The 20,148-nt window shown below is 57.5% G+C and overlaps 1 protein-coding gene across 4 annotated transcripts in view; it reads left to right on the top strand.

Moving 5' to 3' along the window:
* FGD3 (FYVE, RhoGEF and PH domain containing 3) overlaps window positions 1–20,148 on the top strand; it is a 49,429-nt gene that overhangs the window by 25,850 nt on the left and 3,431 nt on the right. For all 4 annotated transcript variants that reach the window (XM_059141463.1, XM_059141461.1, XM_059141462.1 and 1 more), the window contains exons 4-14: window positions 2,511–2,600; window positions 3,190–3,326; window positions 4,827–4,983; window positions 7,654–7,792; window positions 8,238–8,296; window positions 10,711–10,857; window positions 11,312–11,404; window positions 12,719–12,798; window positions 13,877–13,907; window positions 14,742–14,849; window positions 15,815–15,877. In XM_059141463.1, coding sequence (XP_058997446.1) covers window positions 2,511–2,600; window positions 3,190–3,326; window positions 4,827–4,983; window positions 7,654–7,792; window positions 8,238–8,296; window positions 10,711–10,857; window positions 11,312–11,404; window positions 12,719–12,798; window positions 13,877–13,907; window positions 14,742–14,849; window positions 15,815–15,877 — 1,104 coding nt within the window. The remainder of the gene's footprint in view (window positions 1–2,510; window positions 2,601–3,189; window positions 3,327–4,826; window positions 4,984–7,653; window positions 7,793–8,237; window positions 8,297–10,710; window positions 10,858–11,311; window positions 11,405–12,718; window positions 12,799–13,876; window positions 13,908–14,741; window positions 14,850–15,814; window positions 15,878–20,148) is intronic.

A 20,148-nucleotide genomic window follows, 5' to 3' on the forward strand; every position in this document is an offset into this window, starting at 1 on the left:
CATTCAGATTTCCTATTTCCTCATGTCTTCAGGCTTGGTGTGTTTCTAGGAATTTATCCGTTGGTCTGGGCTGCCCAGTTTGCTGGAGTGTAACCGTTCACTTCAGTCTCTCATGATCCTTTTTATTTCTGTGATGTTGGTTGTAATAGTTCCTCGTTTATTTCTAATATTACTTCTTTGTGTCTATATCTTAGTTAATTTGGCTAAGGTTTTGTGAATTTTGTTGATCTCTCCAAAAAACAACTCGAGTTGATTGATTTTTTCCATTGTTTTTCTATTCTCTGTTTCATTTATCTCTGATCTGATCTCGGTTATTTCCTTCCTTCTGACTGCTCTGGGTTTAGTGCATTCTCTTTCTAATCTCTTGAAGTGTGAAGTTACATCGTTGATTTGAGATCTTTCTTCCTTTTTCACACACACACATTTACAGCAGCGTTTGCTGCGTCCTAAGTTTTGGTGTTTGTATTTTCATTTTAATTTGTTTCAAGCTATTTTCTAATTTCCTTTGTGACTTCTTCAATTCTTCTTGAAGACCGTGTTGTTTAATTTCTACCTATCCGTGGGTTTCCCAATTTTTCTTGTGCTGTTGATTTCTAGTTTCATTCTACTGTGACTGGAAAAAATACTTTATGTGATTTCAATCTGAAGTTTGTTAATGCTTGTTTTGGGGTCTGATATATAGACCATCATGGAGAATGTTCCATGTGCACTTGGGAAGAATGTGCCTTCTCCTGCTGGGTGAGGGGTCTGCGTCTGTATGTCTGTTCACACTCTTGTTTTCGGTCTACGTGTCCTGCCCAGTGTTGAAAATGCAGCACTGAAGTCTCCTACAATGCCATGCTGCTGTTTCCCCTTTAATTCTGTCAAAGTGTGCTTTCATATATTTAGGACTTATGAGGTTTGGTGCATAGATATTTGTTTAAACTTTTTTTTTTAAGTCTTTTTATTAATTTAAGTCCTTTCTGCACCAAACATGGGGCTCAAACTCAGGACCCCGAGATCAAGAGTTCACACTTTTTCTTTCTCCCTTTCTTTCTTTCTTTCTTTCTTTCTTTCTTTCTTTCTTTCTTTCTTTCTTTCTTTCAAGATTTTATTTATTTATTTGACAGACAGAGATCACAAGTAGGCAGAGAGGCAGGCAGAGAGAGAGGGGGAAGCAGGCTTCCTGCTGAGCAGAGAGCCCGATGCGGGACTCCATCCCAGGACCCTGAGATCATGACCCGAGCTGAAGGCAGAGGCTTAACCCACTGAACCACCCAGGCACCCCAAGAGTCCCACACTCTTTCAGCCTGTCAGGCGCCCCTGGTGCATAAATATTTCTAATTGTTTTATCTTCTCAGAAAGTTGGTGCTTTTATCATCATATGATGTTCCTCATTATATCTGGTAGCAGTTTCTTATTTACAGTCTGTTTCGTCTGATATCAGTGTGGCCACTCCTGTTCTCTTTGGAGAAGAGTCCGTCTGCATGCCCCATCTTACCCATCCTCCACTTCAGCCTGTGTGTGTGTCCTTAAATCTAAGGTGTTTTGTGCACAGCATGTGGTCAGACGCTGTTTTTTAAATCCATTCAGCCAATCCATGTCTTTTGATTAGGGATTTAATCCATTTATGTTTAAAATAATTATAGGGAGGGATCATTGCTATTTTGATAGTTGTTTTCCACACATCTTGTGGCTTTTTTGTCCCTCTCTTAGAGTCTGCCTTATTTTTTACTGAATTTTTGTAATGGTATATTTTGATTCCTTTCTCATTTCCATTCATGTATATTCTATAGATATTTTGCTTGTGGTTACCATTGTAATTACATAAAGCCCCTTGAAGTTAGAGCCTTCTGTCTTGCACACGGCTGGCCTGTTTCCAGGACTTTCAAACTCTCGTCTGGGTCATGTCAGCACTCCCAGTTGGACAGACAGAAGCCAGCAGTCCCTTGGGCAGCCCCCAGATGTGTCAGAGCCCTGGATGTGAGGCTCACTGTCTCATTTCCATCCGGAGCGGGACCTCCAGCCTAGGTTCTACATTCCACGTGGGCCATGCTCTGCTGCCTGGGGAGGGACACGAAAGGGTGTGCCGGATGCTGCCTGGTTTCCCCATTTGCTGGAATCTCTTCTTGGTTTTACCGTGATGTGGAGCGATAGCTTCTCAGCTCTCCTCTGGGTTCTCACAGAGGGATTCCGCTCCATACGTTGTCGGCACCATGTCTCTGGGGAAAGGAGGAGGGCCTGTAGCATTCTAGTCTGCCGTCTTGCTGACAGCAGGCCACAAAATATTTTGATGTGGCTGCTGTAGCTGCTCTGTGGTCAAGGTCTCAGGAGGGCAGAGTTGTATCTGGGATGGTTAGGGGGGTTGGCAGGAGCTGTTGTGCCTTCCCCAGAAACCTTCCTGAGAAGTCCATCTGTGAGAACTGAGCCCCTTGGCCCAGCGCTAGTGGCCTCTTCTGGCCCCCAGGCCCCCTGGTTACCCCCAATGTCAGACCCGCCTCCCCAGGGACCTGTGGTTCCTCTCTCTGCAGTGCTCTGAGCCCCCGAAGCTGCTCCACATCGCCCAGGAGCTCCTGCACACCGAGGAGACCTATGTACGGCGGCTGTACCTGCTGGACCAGGTAGCCCCCCAGGGCTGGGGTCCTGCCTCTGTGGGCTGCCGGTTTCAGAGGCTGCTGAAAGGGCTGGCTGGCCCTTCCAGCTGGAGTATGAGGGCCTTCACACTGAAACTCAGGCCACTGTGAGTCTCCTCCACAAACTCCTCCTTTTTGCTGTCTGAGCCTGGGGCTCTGGGGCCAAGGTCCTGTCCCGTCACCTAGTTGGAGGGGTTCTTCCTGGCAGCTGCATTATCTGAGCATGGAAAGGGGCTCTGGGAAGTTTGCTGTGCCCAGAGCAGCCCGGGTTTATGAGCACAGGAAGTAAACCTCTGGTGGACACCCAGAGTTCTGCCAGGTATCGGGTCCATGTGTAGCTCACAGAGCTGAGAAAGGAAATCCAGACCCTCCAGCTCCCTTGAGAGGTGGGCAGAGGCGGGACAGCAAGTCCACATCAGCAGAGGACTGTGTCTGCCTCCCCCGCAGTCCTTAGCCATCAGTGAGCTGGCTTTAAAACCATAGGTCTGAGCCCGTTTGATGAAGCGGAGGTTCGTTAAGAAAACAGGAGCCCCTCCCCCCAGCTCAGCACCCACTCTACGGGCCTCTGTACCCCCAGGTTTTCTGCACCCAGCTGACAGAAGCCGGTATCCCTTCGGAGGTCACCACGGGCATCTTCTCCAACATCTCGTCCATCTATCGCTTCCATGGGCACTTCCTCCTCCCCGAGCTGCAGACGCGGATCACGCAGGAGTGGTGAGTGTGGCCCCGGGTTCCTGGCCACTGGGCCACGGCAGCTGCGCGGATTCTCGTGGCCAGCCTCTCCGTGCAGAGCCTGTGTGCCCGAGAGACATGCAGGCACGGGGCAGGGTGGGGGGCTGTCTCGCAGGCCCTGGCTCCTTCCCTGCACGGGCCTGGGGCAGCGCTGGCCCACAGCGTCCCCACGCCTCCGCTGCTTCGTCTGCGCTTGAAAGCTCCTTTAATCCCTATTCAGGCTCTGTGGGGTCTGTGAACACCAAACGGCAAGTAAACGGACCTAGCAGTTTTGTTTTCCCTCCTTTGCTTTGGAGACTGAGGTGTTCCCCCTCCCAGGGCACTTTGGATCCTCCGACTGCCCCCAGGGGCTATCCTTCTGTCCCTCTGCCACATCTGCTTGTTCTTCGTGGAGCGCCGGCTCAACTCTGAGTCTGGAAAGTAAAACATCACAGGCGTGGCCCTGCACCTGCCACTGTCCACTTTGCGTGCGTCCCTTACTCTTCCCGGCGCTGCTGCTTTGCTCTGGGCTGTCTGCTGTTTCCTCTCTTCTCCCGCCTGGCTTTGAGCGCCCGGTCTCCTGGGGCATTGGGCTCGTCGGGAGCTCCGCCCCTTGGCTCCCCGAAAGCCCCTTCTCCAGCAGCAGCCAGGCGAGTGAGGGTGCAGGGGCCAGGAGCCTTGACTCACGGGCATCCCCTCAGTTGCCCAGCCCAGGGAGGGCCCCTGTTTGCAGGTCTTCATGAGGAGCTCATTCCCCCTGCAGAGCAGGTCATACTGTGTCCCTAAGGCCATCAGATTAAAGCTTGGGGCCCAGCTGACCTTCTGTCCACAGTCCACACTTGCTAAAAATGGGTTTTCTCCTTGAGACCCCAGAGAGACTTCTTGTGCACAGACCGCAGGGAAGAAGGCCCACCAGCCCGCCACCGCCAGGGACGGTGACCAGAGCGCATTCTCGTGATGCCACCCTGGTGGCTTTGTGCTCACGCCTCCTTGCTTTTTGATGACGTCTTAGGGTCACTTCCCCTTAGAACTGTGGTTCAAAGGTTAAAGACTATGGGTATATTTTACGCTTCTTGAAATTTATTTTCAAATCCCTGTCTGTGCCGGGTTTATTATTAACCTGCTGCTTTCCAATGAGACTGTCAGCGTCCACTCATCCCATTGTTCCTGAAGTTTGCTCCGCTAAGGGGTGACATGGGGCCTCACAGATTCTCTCTGATGAGGGCCTGCCATTTGAGCGGTCGCGTCCCCACTGGCACCCCTGGCCTGGAGCAGCGATCCTGTGTCCGCACAGCTGGAGAGCCCACGGGATCCTCTCGTGTACCTCCATGTAACACGTGGTTCCCCCCTACAAGGTACCAGGGAGGAAAAGTAAGGCTCAGAGAGGGTGACCAGTTTGCCCACCATCCCTCAGCGTTGGGAGTCGGGCCATTACCCCGTGGACTCCGGGTGACGTCCCCGTCCCACGCTGGCCCCTCTGATGACCTCTCTCCCCCCACAAAGGGACACGAACCCCCGGCTCGGGGACATCCTGCAGAAGCTGGCCCCGTTTCTCAAGATGTACGGCGAGTACGTCAAGAACTTTGACCGGGCCATGGAGCTGGTGAGCGCCTGGACCCAGCGCTCCCCGGTGTTCAAAGACGTAGTCCACCGCATCCAGGTAGGCCCGCGGCCGGCACACGCGGGGGTCGCGGAAGCGTGGGGAGACCCTGGGACTCTGCGTCCCTGCTCTGCTGAATCACTCGGGGACACGAGTCCTGTCGTCCTTTCAGGCAACGGGGAGCGCCTCCGAGAGGGTGTGTGGTCTGTCTGGTCACTGTCGTTGGGTGGACTCTGGATCCCAATGCGACTGTGACTCCTGCCTCTCTCCCTCCTCCCTCCGTGAACCTGCCGGCCTGTGGGACCTGCTCATCCCCTGCTTTCTCTCTTCCCGCAAACAGCCCCTTCCCAGCTCTTCAGTGTTGTTTTCCTTATCAGTTTGCCAGGCTTTTACACATTAAGAATGTCTTTTATTATCTGTCCTGTATCTTACAAGTTATTTTCCCCATTGATTTTTTTTTTAAAGATTTTATTTATTTATTTGTCAGAGAGAGAACGAGCGCGAGCGAGCACAGACAGACAGAGTGACAGGCAGAGTCAGAGGGAGAAGCAGGCTCCCCGCGGAGCAAGGAGCCCGATGTGGGACTCGATCCCATGACGCTGGGGTCATGACCTGAGCTGAAGGCAGCTGCTCAAGCAACTGAGCCACCCAGGCGTCCCTCCCCATTGGTTTTTATTTATTTATTTTTTGTTTGTTTTCTTTTGTTTTTTTGTTTTTAAAGATTTTATTTATTTATCAGAGAGAGAGGGAGAGAGAGGGAGCACAGGCAGACAGAATGGCAGGCAGAGGCAGAGGGAGAAGCAGGCTCCCTGCTGAGCAAGGAGCCCGATGTGGGACTCGATCCCAGGACGCTGGGATCATGACCTGAGCCGAAGGCAGCTGCTTAACCAACTGAGCCACCCAGGCGTCCCCCCATTGATTTTTATTTACAACATTGTTTACTAAACAAAATTTTTAGTTTTTAAGGAGCCACATCTACCAGTTTCTTTATTAAAGTGAAGTTTTTAAAAAAGATTTTTAAATTAAAAACAACTTTTTTAAAAGATTTTATTTATTTATCTGAAAGAGAGAAGCAGGCTTTCTGCTGAGCAGGAAGCCCGATGCGGAGCTCAGTCCTGGGACTCTGGGATCATGACCTGAACTGAAGGCAGATGCTTAACTGACGGAGACACCCAGGCGCTCCACATTCACCAGTTTTTAAATAAAATAATGGTTTTTTTTTTTATGTTTTTAAATAATGGTTCTAAAAATCTTCAAAGTAATGCTTATAAATGTATTTCCTATCTCATGATTAGATAACTTTTTTTCCTAATGTTATGTCTTTGTTTAAAAAAATTAGAATTGCTATTCCAGAATAGTTTCCCGGTGGGTTGTGGTGTGAGGTAAGAGTCCAGTTTTCTTTCTGTGAATAGTTAGCTACTTGTCCCAATATCCTGTGTACCCTGAGCACCACGCTTGAATGTCACATACCGCATTTGTGCACACACACCAGACACACATGTGTGTGCCTATGTGCATTCCCACAGACACACGTTCCTCCTTCTGCGTTTCCCCCTCGGGTCACCCAGGATTTCCTAGTGTGGAGTCCTAGATGCCTCTGTGTCCCTGCCCACCGAGGACAGTTCCAGTGCTTCCTCCTTTAGCTCCCTCACCCCTGGTCTGGGCCGGCCCCGCTGTGTGCACAGACCACCCCCTCCAGCCTCCCAGGCTGTGCCCATGGCCGAGCCCCAGCCCTGAGTGACCAGCAGGACCTCGCACTGCCTGTGTCAGCACCACTGGCCAGAGCACTGGGAGGCTGGCAGTCGAGGCAGGTACAGGTGTGGGGGCCATGCGCTCCTGCTGGGGCACGAGGTGCACTGTGGTTTCCTCTCCCAGAAAGCATGTGCCCCCCCAAAGTGTGTCCCTCATGTCTTTAGGAAGTTTCTTGCAGGGAGATACTTTGGAATTCTGTGAATGTCCGGTTCCTGGTCACCCCTGATTAGCCTCCCTGAGAAGGGTTGTTTCTGTGATAGCTGCCAACGGCGCTCCTTGGGCCCTGTCATGTCAAGGGCACTTGGAGCTCCTTCAGGCTGGAGGCTGTTCTCTTGTGAGCCCTGAGTGGCCCGGGTGGCAGGCGGGGAGCAGGGGAACAGCGTAGCCCCCAGCAAACTCAGGGGGAAGGCTGGGGCATCTTAACCAAGGAGCACATGCCTGGGCACCTGCAGGGAGTGGAGGCAGACAGCAAAGGCAGGGCCCCCAGTGGGACAGCACTGAGGTGGCAGAGGTGCGGTGCAGGGACTGAGGGCCAGGGTGGGGGGGCAGGGCACGAGGCCTGAGCACCCACCCCTGCACTAAGGGTCGCACTTCCATCAGAGCACACAGCCACACGCAGAGCAGCTTCTAGGCAGGGCCGCAGGTCCCCCGTCATAGTTGGGAGTCCAGTCCCCCCTGGTGTCCAGGGAGGGAAGAAGAGGCCAAGCCCCCGGCACCCGAGTGAGCAATCATGTAAGTGAACGTGGGGTCGGGAGGGAAGCCTTCCCGCAAGGATGAGTTCTTTCCCCTGAGGACCTTTATAAAAGCCTGCACGGGGGTCTGGGTCCTTGCTCCATTGTTCAAACTCTCCAGGCCTCGGTTTACCCTGCTGTAATGTAGTCTGCAGTCAACAGAGTCCAGGTGCCATGGAGGCCAGAAAGGGGGGCCAGGTCCACACATGTTTCTGCGGGTGCCACGTGCTGCCTCTCTCCCCCACAGAAGCAGGAGGTGTGTGGGAACCTGACGCTGCAGCACCACATGCTGGAGCCCGTGCAGAGGGTCCCCCGCTACCAGCTGCTGCTCAAGGACTATCTGAAGAGGCTCCCAGGAGATGCCCCCGATCGGAAGGACGCAGAAAGTGAGCCCAGCAGCCACCAGGCCACGTGGGAGCTGGGGCCCCTGCTGGGAACCCACAGGGAGAGAGGAGAGAAGGATAGACAGGGACAGGGACAGAGCGGGGCAGATGGCCCAGTGCTCCCTAAGCACATCTCAGGAAGTAACTGCAAGGGAGAAACTGCCCTGCCCCCACTGCCCTTAGAGGGGGGACCCTGGTTCTGGGGAGGGAGCTGCTGATGCTGGCAGAGGTCAGGCCCCAGGAAGGGCCTCATGGGGCTGGGGGCGGCTTGGGGAGTGGGATGCCAGCCCCAGCAGACCTCCTCACCAAACGGAGTGTGTCTGCAGGGCCCAACCCAGGGCCTGGTCTCCTGAGCAGCCTCGGCCTCCACAGGGAAGGGTGGGAGCAGGGCAGCCCCTGGAAAGGCGGCAGGCGCCCTGCAGCCTGACTCTGCGTCTTCCTCCTGCAGGGTCCTTAGAGCTCATCTCCACCGCTGCCAACCACTCCAACGCTGCCATTCGGAAAATGGTGAGTGTGGAGCTCGTGGAGGATGCCCGAGGGCCCCGCAGCAGGCACACCCCGCATGGACAGGGGCTCCGTCACAGGACAGACAGGCCTGCCGGTTCCTAACTCTACGACCCCATCTCAGCCGGTGCCTGTCTCCACCAGCCGCTGTAACAAAATCCCACAGACTGACTCGGGCCACACTGTGTATCTCGCAGCTGGGTGCCAGCACCTTCTGTCCCTGGCTTCTGAGCAGCCAGAGCGTATTGTCTGGTGTCTCATCAGGGTTGTGACCCCATCATGGGGCGCCCACCCCCAAGACCATGACTTCTTCTAAGCTTCACCTCCTGAGGGCCCCGCCTCGGGACACAGCGCAGAGGTGGAGGGGACAGTGTCCCCTGTTGTTGTCCCCCTGCTGTTGTAACACCTCCAAAGCCCATGGTCTGTGGATCAGGGAGTTCTCTGTGGGTGGCCCTGTCCCTTGTGTGGCCTGCACGGTGCCTTGGCAGAATTTCTAAGTCCTTGCTCAGGACTACAGATCAGGAGAATCCAGACTCCTGACTTTCCTGAGAAACCCTGGAAGTCCCACGCCCCAGCCTGTGCCTTCAGCCCTTCTCCAGGCCGCCACAGTCCCCACCCACCCTGTGTCTCCCAATCCTCAGATCTGTTTATTTTCACACAGGCACTGCTGTTTTTTGAGAGGGAAAAAAAGGTGAAATATCTGTTTGACCCCACGTCTCTCAGTCATGAGAAGTGAGAGGCAGCGACTTGTTTTAGCATGGCTGTTGCTATGTGCGGCCCAGTGCTGTGTCCTCCGTAGGTGCCTGTCCCCAGGTTTGCTCTGGGGCCCCAGGACAGACCAGCCAGAGATTAGGCCCATGGTGGGTGGGGTATCCACTGCAACCCAAACAGGTCATGGTTTACTCTGGGTCCTTTCTGTCAAACGCCCCTTTCCACCTCCCCACGACTAAATCTGGTGGAGGCGAAAGACGTGCTTCTCAGAGCTCTGCGGTCGTGAGCTCACACAGGGCCTATGGATATTTAGGGAAGCCCCTCTTGGGTTTCATCTCTGAGGGGTGCGGACAAGGCCTGAGACCTCACCCCAGGCCTTCCCACCTGCAGCACACCTGTAGTGCTTCTCTCTCCTGGTCTGCTGAGGCCTCTGCCCACCAGGTGTGATAGCTGGGGGCTCTGGCATTGGGTCCAGGTCTTATCCCAGGCCATGGCCTTAGGGAGTGATCAGTGTGTGCTTGTAGGAGCCTCTTCGCACGCCCGCTGGTCCCCACCCCCCTCAGCCTGGACCGCTGCCCAGGCTTCTCCCAGCTGCCCCACCTGCTGTATACTCAGTTTCTGATCCACACTTCCCCAGCTCAGAGCTTCCTGTGGGGAACCTGTCTTGTTGCTCTGTGCTCAGAATCCTCTAGCCTGCTGTTGCTCGCAAGGTGACACCAGCTAGCCCATGTGCACACCTGGCCCCCTAGGACATGGCAGGTGTACCCTCCCCTAGTCCAGGCGGGGTGCACACCCAGCCCCCTAGTACATGCAAGGCCCTTTGGCACTGCCCTGCCTGCTTTTGCTTACGCTCCATGCCAACTCCCCTTTCTGGACCCACACGCACATCGACCACCTGTGTCTTGACCAGAGGTGAAAGGGCTAGCCAGACTAGCCTGCTTACAGGCTGTGTAGGCCGAGACTGGCCAGGTGTGAGGGCAGCAGCCGCGGTGGCATAGCAAGCCCAGGCTCTGGGATGTAGACTGATGTTACTGCAAGCCCATCTCTTCCAGCCTTCTGCTGCATTCTTTCCTCGGGGGGCTGGTAGCAACTGGTCAAGGACAGTGGCTTCTGGGCTCAGAGCTGGGGCCACAGGCTGACACCCCTTTCCTATCACACCCCAGGGGCACTGGTTGGCCGCTGACCACCCAGCCAGTCTTGAGGCCAGAGGGAGAGGACCTGCAGACTGGCAGAGGTCTGGTCATGAGGGCACAGGGAACCAGGCAGGGTCACCACAGGCAGTAATGACTCCGGGGCAAGAGCAGCAACAGCTTGAAATATCTCCTCTGACTGCAGAAGGGCCATCCTGGTTCTCTAGCGGCTCACTGGGTTTGTCCATAGCCCAGTTTCCTGGTCCGTAAATAGGGGATAAAATGGCCCCTACCTCCTGGGGTAATGCGGGAACTAAATGAACTGATACCTGCCTTGCGTGTGGGCATAGCCTGGCCCGCGGCAGTGGTGGTAGCGGCTCTCTGGGGGCGAACATGGGTCCATCCCTCACTGCCCAGCCTCGGCGTCACCCCGCATTTTCCGGCCCACCCCATTATCACGAGGCTCGTTGCCCGGTCTTGGGTTCCCTGATTCCGGGCCATGCTTGCAGGGCGGGATCCCCTCACCCCGGGGTCCCCCTGCGGCCGCCGCGGGCCTGAGCCCTGTGTCTCGCACAGGAGAAAATGCACAAGCTCCTGGAGGTGTACGAGCGACTGGGTGGGGAGGAGGACATCGTCAACCCCGCCAACGAGCTGATCAAGGAGGGTCCGATCCAGAAGCTGTCGGCCAAGAACGGCACCGCGCAGGACCGCCACCTCTTCCTGGTCAGGCCCCGCCCCGCCCCACGGCCCCGCCCCGCCCCACGGCCCCGCCCCGCCCCACGGCCCCGCCCCGCCCCGCCCCGCCCCAGGGCCCCTATCCTGCGAGGCCAGAACCACGCCCCACCACGCCCCTTTAGCACAGGGCCACGCCTTTCCCAAAGAGCCGTGCTCAGCCGCATCTGCCGCGCCCCTGTCCACCACCCGCTTCCCCAGAGCCACGCCCAGTCCCGACTGCCGAGCTCCCTCACCCCGGGAGCCACGCCCTTGCCCTCCCCACCCTTCACCAGAGCCGCGTCCATTCCTGTCTGTCACGCACCTTCACCACGACAGCCACCCCCCTTCGCCAGGGAGCCACGCCCTGCCCAGCCTCGCTGCAGAGCCGTGCCTCCCGCCTCCTCTCTGTCGAGGCTCCTTTGTTGGGGTGACACCCCTCACCCTGTCCCTGTCTCGATTGCAGTTCAACAGCATGATCCTTTACTGTGTGCCCAAACTGCGGCTCATGGGCCAGAAGTTCAGTGTCCGGGAGAAGATGGACATTTCGGGCCTCCAGGTGGGTAAGCCGTGCCCTCTCACCTGTTCCCCTGGCAGGGCGCTGGACGAGGTGGGGACACTGGGCTCTGGCTGCTGGAGGGTCACCACTGCACCCTTTTCAAGCTTCATCTCTGTCTGTGACCCACGTGTGGCCTGGGCATTTCTGAGTGCCACTCAGCCTGGCGTTGTGCATGGACCCCGTTCCCATACTTGGCTTACCCACCCGGGCGCTGCTGCCCTGTCCGTGCAGGATGAAGGCCTGGGCCAGCCTCCGTCCCTGTGAGGTTGGTGCTCAGAGCCTCATTTACAGACTTGAAGGCGAAGCTTGGGGTGAAAGTGGACGGGGTGCCCTCCCTGCGCAGTCCCTGGTCCCCTGGTCCCATGCACTGTCCGCTCCCGCGCCGGCTTGAAGTCGGGATGATGTGCTGCAGGCTCAGGGGCTGGACGACGCGTGGTCCTTGCCGCCCCTTAGGGCCTCAGCCTCTCCACGTCTCCTGCTTGGGGGCCACAGAGCAGGACGCTGCGCCCCCTCCTGTGGGGAGGGCTCTGAGTTAACCCCCACTCCACAAATACCGACTGGATCAAGTACTCAGTCAGTATTCACATGTGAAGGTGGGCCCTAGGGATACAAGAAAAAATACTTCTTATTTTGAAATTCTTTGAGCCCCAGCTCAAGAAACATCATTAAAATTAAAAACTACTGGAAAAAAATCTTTTTTCATAGTTAGAAGAAATGATTCTCCTAGGTGTTTTATGTAAGAAATTAGTGGTGGGTGGGTAACTAAATGTGCTAACACAGAAACCCTTAACTTTGGGGCGTTTGGGAAATTCCTGCTCTGAGGCCTGATTCAGTCCGACTCTGGCTGGGCCCGCTTCCCCCTACAGCCAGGCTGCGGTGCTGAGAGTCGGGGGCCTGAGGGCCACATCCAGCAGTGTCTTGGGGGTGGGGTGTCGGGGATGGGGGGTGGCTTCCCACCATAGGGGCTGGTGGATCAGAGACCCCTGCAGAGCGGTAGAGAGCCTCGTGGCCCTTTTAAGATTCCCATTCCTCTCTCAGGGGCCTTCAGGTGCCGTAGTGGGAAAGCTTCCGTTTGTGTGGGGCGGGCGGCTGACTTGCTGGGAAGCCCGGCAGTCGGGAGGGTTTGGCCGGCACCATTCCAAGTGCCGAGGATGAGAGGTCCTAGCTCTCCTTCACGGACCAGCTCCCCCAGTGTCCCGCCCACTGGGTCGCCTGTGCCCCCTCCTCAAGAAAGACCTCTGTGTCTGAGAGCACAGGGCTGCCCCTCCGGGCCCGCTAAGCAACCGGTTATTTTGTTATGCCCTTGGCCTCTAGGTGCAGGATATCGTCAAGCCAAATGCGGCGCCCACGTTCATCATAACGGGAAGGAGACGGTGCCTGGAGCTGCAGACTCGGTATGGGTGGCCGACCCGGCGCCTGCTGTTGTGACTCAACACTTCGGCTGTTGGCTCCTTTTTCTAAACAGGATAACCTTGGGATATGTTGGTTTTGGTTCATCATAATCACTGATTTGTGGCTTAAAATGTAACAGTTTCGAAGGGAAGTCGATGAAAGTTGAGCCTCGGCCTTCTTCCCCCGCCCAGCAGATGTTCTCAGTCACCTCTGAGGAGCCTTTCCCAGACTTCTGTGTGCATGAACGTGTCCCGAGTTTGTAAAACCACACGCAGCTATTTACTGTCTAGCCCATTCCGCTTCTTGCCTTTTTCACTTAATTTGCCAGACAGCATCCCATACCCGAGCCTCGTTTCCAGAAGCAGTGTAGTTCTCCATCACGATCGCCCGACCCATTCCTGCTCCCAGGCACCCGGGCTCCTTCCGGGAGCCGTGGCAAAGGTGCTGCACTCAGCATTCTCATGCCTGTTTAGGGCATATTTGTCCTTCTGTCCATTAGAAAGTTTAGTGAAGAGCTGCTGATCAAAGGGTAGCACATCTGCTTTAAGTTTTGGGGGCCATTGTCTCCCCCCCCCAGTGATTGGGGCCAGGCTTGTGCTCTCACTGGGGGAATGTGTGGGAGATCCCATCTCTCATTTCCTCCAGTGATGTGAGATCTTGGTAAGTACCCATTGTGGTCCTAGGAGGTGTTGATTTACATCCCTTGTAGAGGGGCCTGCAGACAGCACCTGACAACACCTGACCCTACCTGGATATACCTGGACACACCTGACTCCCCTAGCCATACCTGCCTCCACCTGATCACACCTGACCCACCTGGACACACCTGACTCCACACCTGCCCCCACCTGATCACACCTGGCCCACCTGGCCACCCTTGACTGCACACCTGCCCCCCTCCCCCATTGCATCTGACCCTGCCTGCCCACAGTGTACCAGGCACTCAAGGACTGTCTTCCAGGCCTTGAGCTGCACTTGGAAGCTCTGAGCAGCTCAGCTGTGTGCCCCAGGGTTGAGAGGAGTGTGGAGGTTAATCGTGTTTAAGGCCAGGTTAATAAGATACTGTGTTTGTTTTTGTAGGACAGAAGAGGAGAAAAAAGAGTGGATTCAGGTGAAGCTCCTAAAATTTTAAAGTAATCAGGTGACCAAATTCTTGCACAGTATGGCCATTTAATGCTGAAACAAGGGATGGAGTGGCCCTGTGACTCCCCAGGCTTTGTCCGTCCCTCTGATGAAGTACCCTCGCTAAGTCCCTTCAGATGCTGCCAGCCTGTCAGTCCGTTCAGTTGCTTAGCTGCAGTAAATATGCCGGTGCGAAGGGCTGGGGGCGGGCAGGTGGGGGTTCCTCCCCCAGGGTGTGGATCTGCACTGTCTGGGGGGCCCAAGGGGACCCTCACCCTCTCCCCACTGCCAGCCAGCAGGAGCAGCAGGTTACATGGGATGAGCAGTTGGCCTTAGAGGGTGGGGGCCTGAGGGTGGTCAGCCAGGCAGGGAGCTGGTCAGTGTCCTGGGGCAGCCAGAGCAGACTTGGCTCGAAGGACACAGGGAACAGAGACCAAAGTCCACCAAGGCGAAGGTCAGAGCAGAGGCTGAGGCAAGGATCCTGGTATAGCATCAACTGGGAAGGGCTGTGGCTTCTAGAATTCGTAGGAGAGAAAGCTGGGCAAGGAGAGAAAAAGGAAATGGGAACAGATGTGAGGGGGACAGGCCAATGCAGGAAACAGAGCCGTGTCTGCCGGTCCACCTGGGGTGTCCGGGAAGCATCCGCAGCAGTTTGGAACGCTGTGGGAGGCACCAGCCGCGTGCAGGGTGGGCCTGGGACTTGTGTCCGGTCAGCTGGGGACATGCGTGACCGTAGGACCTATCTGTGGGGACAGAGGCATGCTGGGTCCTGCCCTCGAGGACGAGCTTGCTGATGGCCCTCGTTCTCTGGTTTTTGTGTCAGGTCATTGAGGCCACCATCGAGAGGCACAAGCAGAACAGCCAGACCTTCAAGGCCTTCAGCGGCTCCTTTGGCCAAGAGGAGGACCCATCCCTCCCTCCAGATTCCCCTGTGAGCCCCAGTGTCCTAGGGACAAGGGAGGGACCGGGGGGGGGGGTGCCCCAGGCCCCTTGAGGAAGGGCTGGCATCTCCGAGGGAAGCTGGTCCCCATACGCTCCCTGTGCCAAGGGCCAGTGGCTGGCAGGCAGGTGTCACTCCCTGCCTGTCCTTTGCTGAGTGCCAGCTCGGGGGCCAGGCCTCACGAGGGGCAGGCAGGAAGAATGGGCCTGCATGAAGCCACATGTGAGGTGGGCTTGGGATCTTATCCATGCGGGCAGCTCATTAACCCCATACAGAGCCACCCTGGGGCCAAGGGGAGCCAGGAGGCAGGGGCCCTGCCCAGGGCCAGTTGGGGGAAGTCGGCTGCAGCTGCCCACTGGGAGTCCGATGGGGACCAGAGCCCCCTCCTGTAGGCACAACCGCCCTTGCCTTTCGAGTGAGGGTCCTCACGCCCACCTCCTGCCAGAGGTGCTCTTAAAACCAAGGATACCCGGCCCAGCCCAGCCCAGCAGCCCCGTGTCCCCAGCACCAGGCCTGGCACTCTCCTCACGGCCTTATCGGCCACTCAGCATTTGCATCCATTTATCTTGCTGTCTAAATATATTTTAGAAGAAAACGTTGCATCTCTCCCAGGCTTCTTTAAACAGAGGCCTCGTGGACTCAGAACTATGTCTGTGGTTACAGCAGTACCCGAGGAGCCAGGCTGCCCAGGCCCTAGAAGGCCTGAGGGTGGAGGTGGAACCCAGGGCCGCGTCCTGCCGGTGACACGATGGCACGGGGCGGGGCGGGGGGGGCTGCTGCAGGCTCCAGGGGCATCCCACACTGGCCCAGGGAGGAGTATGTCCCCAAAGTCCCAGCAAACACTGACCCTGTGGCCAAATGGAAGGGCTGGGCGTGCTGTTGGTGGTCAGTGCTGCGCTGGTGTCTGCGCGTGGCCAGGCATCCTCGCTCATGCTGGCTGTCTCTGTTCCCTCCAGGTGGTGGGCTCCAGCTCAGAGGGGCCGGCAGTGGCAGCCAGCGGTGGAGGGGGTACAGCAGGGGTGAGTGACCCCCCCCAGCTTTGGCAGGGGCAGGAGGTAGAGGGCAAGGTCAGCCAGGGGGCTCGCCAGGGTGGGGGCCAGACCAGGGGGCTCTCCAGGGTGGGGGCCAGACCAGGGGGCTCTCCAGGGTGGGGGCCAGACCAGGGAGCCCTCAGGGTGAGGTCAGACCGTGGAGCCCTCTGGGGGGGGGGGGGGTCAGACCAGGGAACCCTCTGGGGCAAGGTCCATGGGTGAGCCACCCCCACGTGAGCTGAGTCCCCACAGTGATAGTCTCTGGCTGGGTTGGGAGGGGGCTGAGGGTGCCTGCTGGGACCCCCGCGTCTATTAGGTCCGTTGGGTGGTCACGGCACTGTGCTCTTTACCTTGTGGAAAGTATGTGATTAAAACAACTTAAAGTTGTGCCTGATCCATAGGCCGCTCGGCCATCCGAAGAGGGACGGTCAGCCCCTGACCCTGGGAGTCGAGGCCCCAGGAGGATGGAGGGAGGTCCTTCCTAGGCGGTGGTGCCCAAAACCCTCCCCCACGCTGCTCACCTTCTCTCCACCTGCGTGGTGCATCCAGGGAGGGGGCTGGGCAGCCTATGTCTATGTCCCCCCAGCAGGGGCAGGTTGTGGACATGCTAGAGCCCCTCCTCTCTGCCAGTTGCGTGGGGATTAGTGGGAGGATGTTGGGTGCCTGGCCTGTCCGGGCGTCCAGGGCAGGCGAGCACGGTTATCAACTGGCCCACCAGTTGTGAGCCCTGCTGACAGCTGTGCCCCAAGACACCAGGGGAGGGTGACCCCCTGCAAGCTGCCAGGGGATGCTCCTGGACAGACTTGGTGGGGAAGGGCTGGAGGCCACGCTGCGGCTGTCTGCCTGAGTCCCGGCCTGAGCCCTAGGCATGGATCTTATCCATGTGGGCAGCTCATTAACCCCATACAGAGCCACCGTGGGGCAAACCCTGGGTTTGCTCCTGAGTCCCCCACTCTGTCTGACCTGTCAGCCTCTCTCTCCCTCTCCCACGCCCTCACCTCCCAGGCCCCAGTACCCCAGCGGGTGCTGCTTGTCCATCAGCCTGGAACTGCTAGTGAGTCTCCTGAATTCAACATCAAGGCCCAGAGCTTACCCAGTGAGGTTGTGCTGCCCTTGGGGGTTGGTCGTTGTTCTGGGCAGCCCCACTTTAGACAGAAGTTTGATGGGCAGGCCTAGCCTCTGCTCCAAACCCTGCATTGGGAAGGGGGCCCTGGAAGTGGCTTTTGGGGGGTAGCCATTGTCTCCTTGGCCACAGGGAGCAGGGTTCCCAACATGAGCTGGATTTTTAGTAAGCGTAATTCGTCTCCAGCCTTGGCCCACGCTGGGAGGCCTGGGTCAGGTGCCCCCAGACACCACAGCGCCCACCCCATGCTAGAGCAGAACCTGGGCCCCCAGCGTAGGTCCTTGGGCTCCCGGGCACTGGGAACACCTTGAGAAGCTTTGAGGGAAGGATGGAGCATTTGGGGGACATGATGGGTGTAGGGGCCAAAGGACAGGAGGAACCCCCCCCCCCCCCCCCGCCTTATTCAAGCGATGCAGCTGCCTCGTGGCTCTGGGGAACAGAATATGGTTCCCAGTAGTTAGTGTCATTGAGGCCAGCAGCATGGAAATGGCATGGACAATGAGAGAGGGATGGTCTTGTCACAGCCCATGAACCCCCAAGGGGATTCCTCGCCCTCCTGGCCCTCTCTCCTCTCACTCTACCCTGCCGCAGGGTCTTTGCACCTGCCCAGGGCCCACAACGCACAAACACAGTCACAGACAGTGGCCCCAGGCTTTTCTCACCGGTGTGTCCTGTGAACAGAGATGTTAGTGGATCTGGGGTAGCTCAGTGTGAGGTAAAGGTCTGGCTGTATAGGGTCTGAGACCTGCTCAGTGTGCGTTAGTGGAAGGTGCTCAAAATGAGTTTTCAGTCTGACACCAAAAGACTGGTCCTTGCTGCAGATTTAAGCTTTTTCTTAGCACACTCAGAGAGGAAGGTAAATCCCCATGTGGCTGCTGGTCTCTTTCCCTGAGCCCTGGTGTCCTCAAACACACGGTTCTGCAAGCACCCCTTTCCTAAGAGGAGCTCAGCCCAGGCCAGGAAGTTTCACAAGGTGGCTGCTCGGCAGAAGTCATGTAGCTCTTCACAGAGAGGCTTTCTGGGGCTCAGGCTTGCAGGGGGACATGGGCACCCCTCCCAGAGGCCGAGCCAGGTCCCGTCCAACCACATGGCCACGACCTTAGGGTGCACAAAGCTAGCGCTGCCCTTCTGCTCCAAGGCCATGCTCTGGGGTCCTGGACAGAGCTGCCCACAGGGAGCAGAGGGGCCAGGCAGGGCCTGTGTCCACAGTCTGCAGGACCCAGAGCCAGCTGGGAGGTGCCATCAGAGGCTGGTTGTCAAGCCGTCTTTGGGGCCCGAGTCTTACTTAAATGTTCCTCCTCCTTCTGTGCTGTGGAGCTAGAAACACCCAGATGAGTCAGAGTCTGCCCTGGGCAGAGATCACTGCCCGTGCCCCAGGACACTGGGTGCTTTGGGCGGAGACTCGCAGATTCCCCAGTTCTGTACCTGCCTGAGGACTTGGCCCGGGCCTTTCCATGTCCCGGCATCCAAGCAGAAGGCCTGAGCACCCCCTGCTGCAGAAATGACCTCCGTCCCACTGGCCTGCAGCCGGTGATCTTGGTGCCACACCCCAGCCCCACTGCAGCCACCTCCTCCATCCGTCCTGGGCCAGCCCTCTCCTCTGGCCCCCATCCATGCCTCTGTCCCCCCGGGACGCCCCCATGGCCGTCTGGTGTCAGTGACTTGTGGCTCTGGCCTTGGGCCCGGCTGCCCTGCTGTCGACCACTCCCACCTCCCAAGCCCTTGGGGTCCTCACCTGGAATACAGGGACAGTGGGACCACCCTGAGGGATGGTTGGGGGGTGGCTGCCGGGACATGGCAGACCTCAGGGACGGCCACGTTCCCCTTGTCTCTCCTTCCTTGCCCTGCGTGCCAGGCCCCAGGTGGCTCCCCTCCCATGTCTGGCCCTGCGCAGTCCTGAGATGGTCTCTGGGAGAGGAACCCCGAGTGGGGTGGAGAGAAGTGGGAACATAAGGGGAAACTGGCCAAGTCAGTTGGGATCCATATATGAGGGGCCTTAGGAGCCGTTGTCAACCCCACTGTACAGATGGGGACACTGAGGCTCAGGAAGGAGACCATCGTCCGTGGTCTCATGGCTAATGAAGGGCAGGGCGTGGGGGCTGGTCCCCACCTTGTACAACTCCTTCCCAGATGGGGAAACTGAGGCTCGGCTGACCACTCTGCTGAGCCCCCACCAAAGCCTCATGCTGTACCTGCTCCTGCCTGCCTGCTGCTTGTGTGAAAGCTCTTGTCTCCGTGGGGCTGGGGTCCTGGACAGGAGTGGGGCCGGGAGCAGAGCACACAGCCACCCACCCACCCCCACTCCCACACTGTTGTCCCAGGAGCCACTGGGTGGCGGCGAGGGGGCAGGGGGACCGTCTGCTTTCTGCTTGTTTACCGCGTTTCTTCCTCTTTTCTGAGATATTCTTGGTGAGCCGCCTGCTAGGAGGTCCCCGGCCCAGGCGGCCAGCAGGAGCGTCTGGCTGGGCTTCCCCGTCTCCTCTCTCTGCTCTTCCAACCCCTCTGCAGAAAGTCTGCTTTCTGCAGGAGCCGCTCTGCGGTTGGGTCCTTCTCCCTGAGCCGCGCCAGGGGCAGCTTTAAACTGCATCCCACTTGTGGCCTGGCCTCCTCCTCGTGTGCAGGGAGCCGCTCCCTTAGTTTAGTTTGGGACTAAACTAAAACAGTGAAATCAATAGTTTGACAAAGAGGGAAATAAGTGCCTGTTTGTAAAGACTAAGTGGGCGGAGGAAAGTGAGCCCCACCCCCGCGCTCCCACCCGGCCCCGTCTCTGCGGGGGCTCTGAGCTTCCCGCCTACCTGGCCCAACGTGTAGAAGGGCATTCATGGTGTCCTCATGACTTGTCTAAAGCTTGTTTAAGCTCTGTGACCCCAAACCATGTTGTTTCCTGACTTCCTGTTATTCCCCTTGTCAACTCCTGGGTGGGAGGACCAGACAGCTTGGCGGAGGGGAAAGGGAGCACAGCCCAACCCGCCCCTTGAGTGCTCAGGCGGGCCCAAGGCAGCCCCTGAGCCTCGGCGACTCTGGCCCGGGCGCCACAGGGCAGACCTTCTCCAGCATGGGCCCCACCTTTTCAGACCTACCGGGTCGGTCTGGGCAGAGTTCCAGACCCACCTAGAACGCATGCATGCTGGTGACC

Source organism: Mustela lutreola, chromosome 12, assembly GCF_030435805.1.
Source record: "Mustela lutreola isolate mMusLut2 chromosome 12, mMusLut2.pri, whole genome shotgun sequence".
Classification (NCBI taxonomy): Eukaryota; Metazoa; Chordata; class Mammalia; order Carnivora; family Mustelidae; genus Mustela; species Mustela lutreola.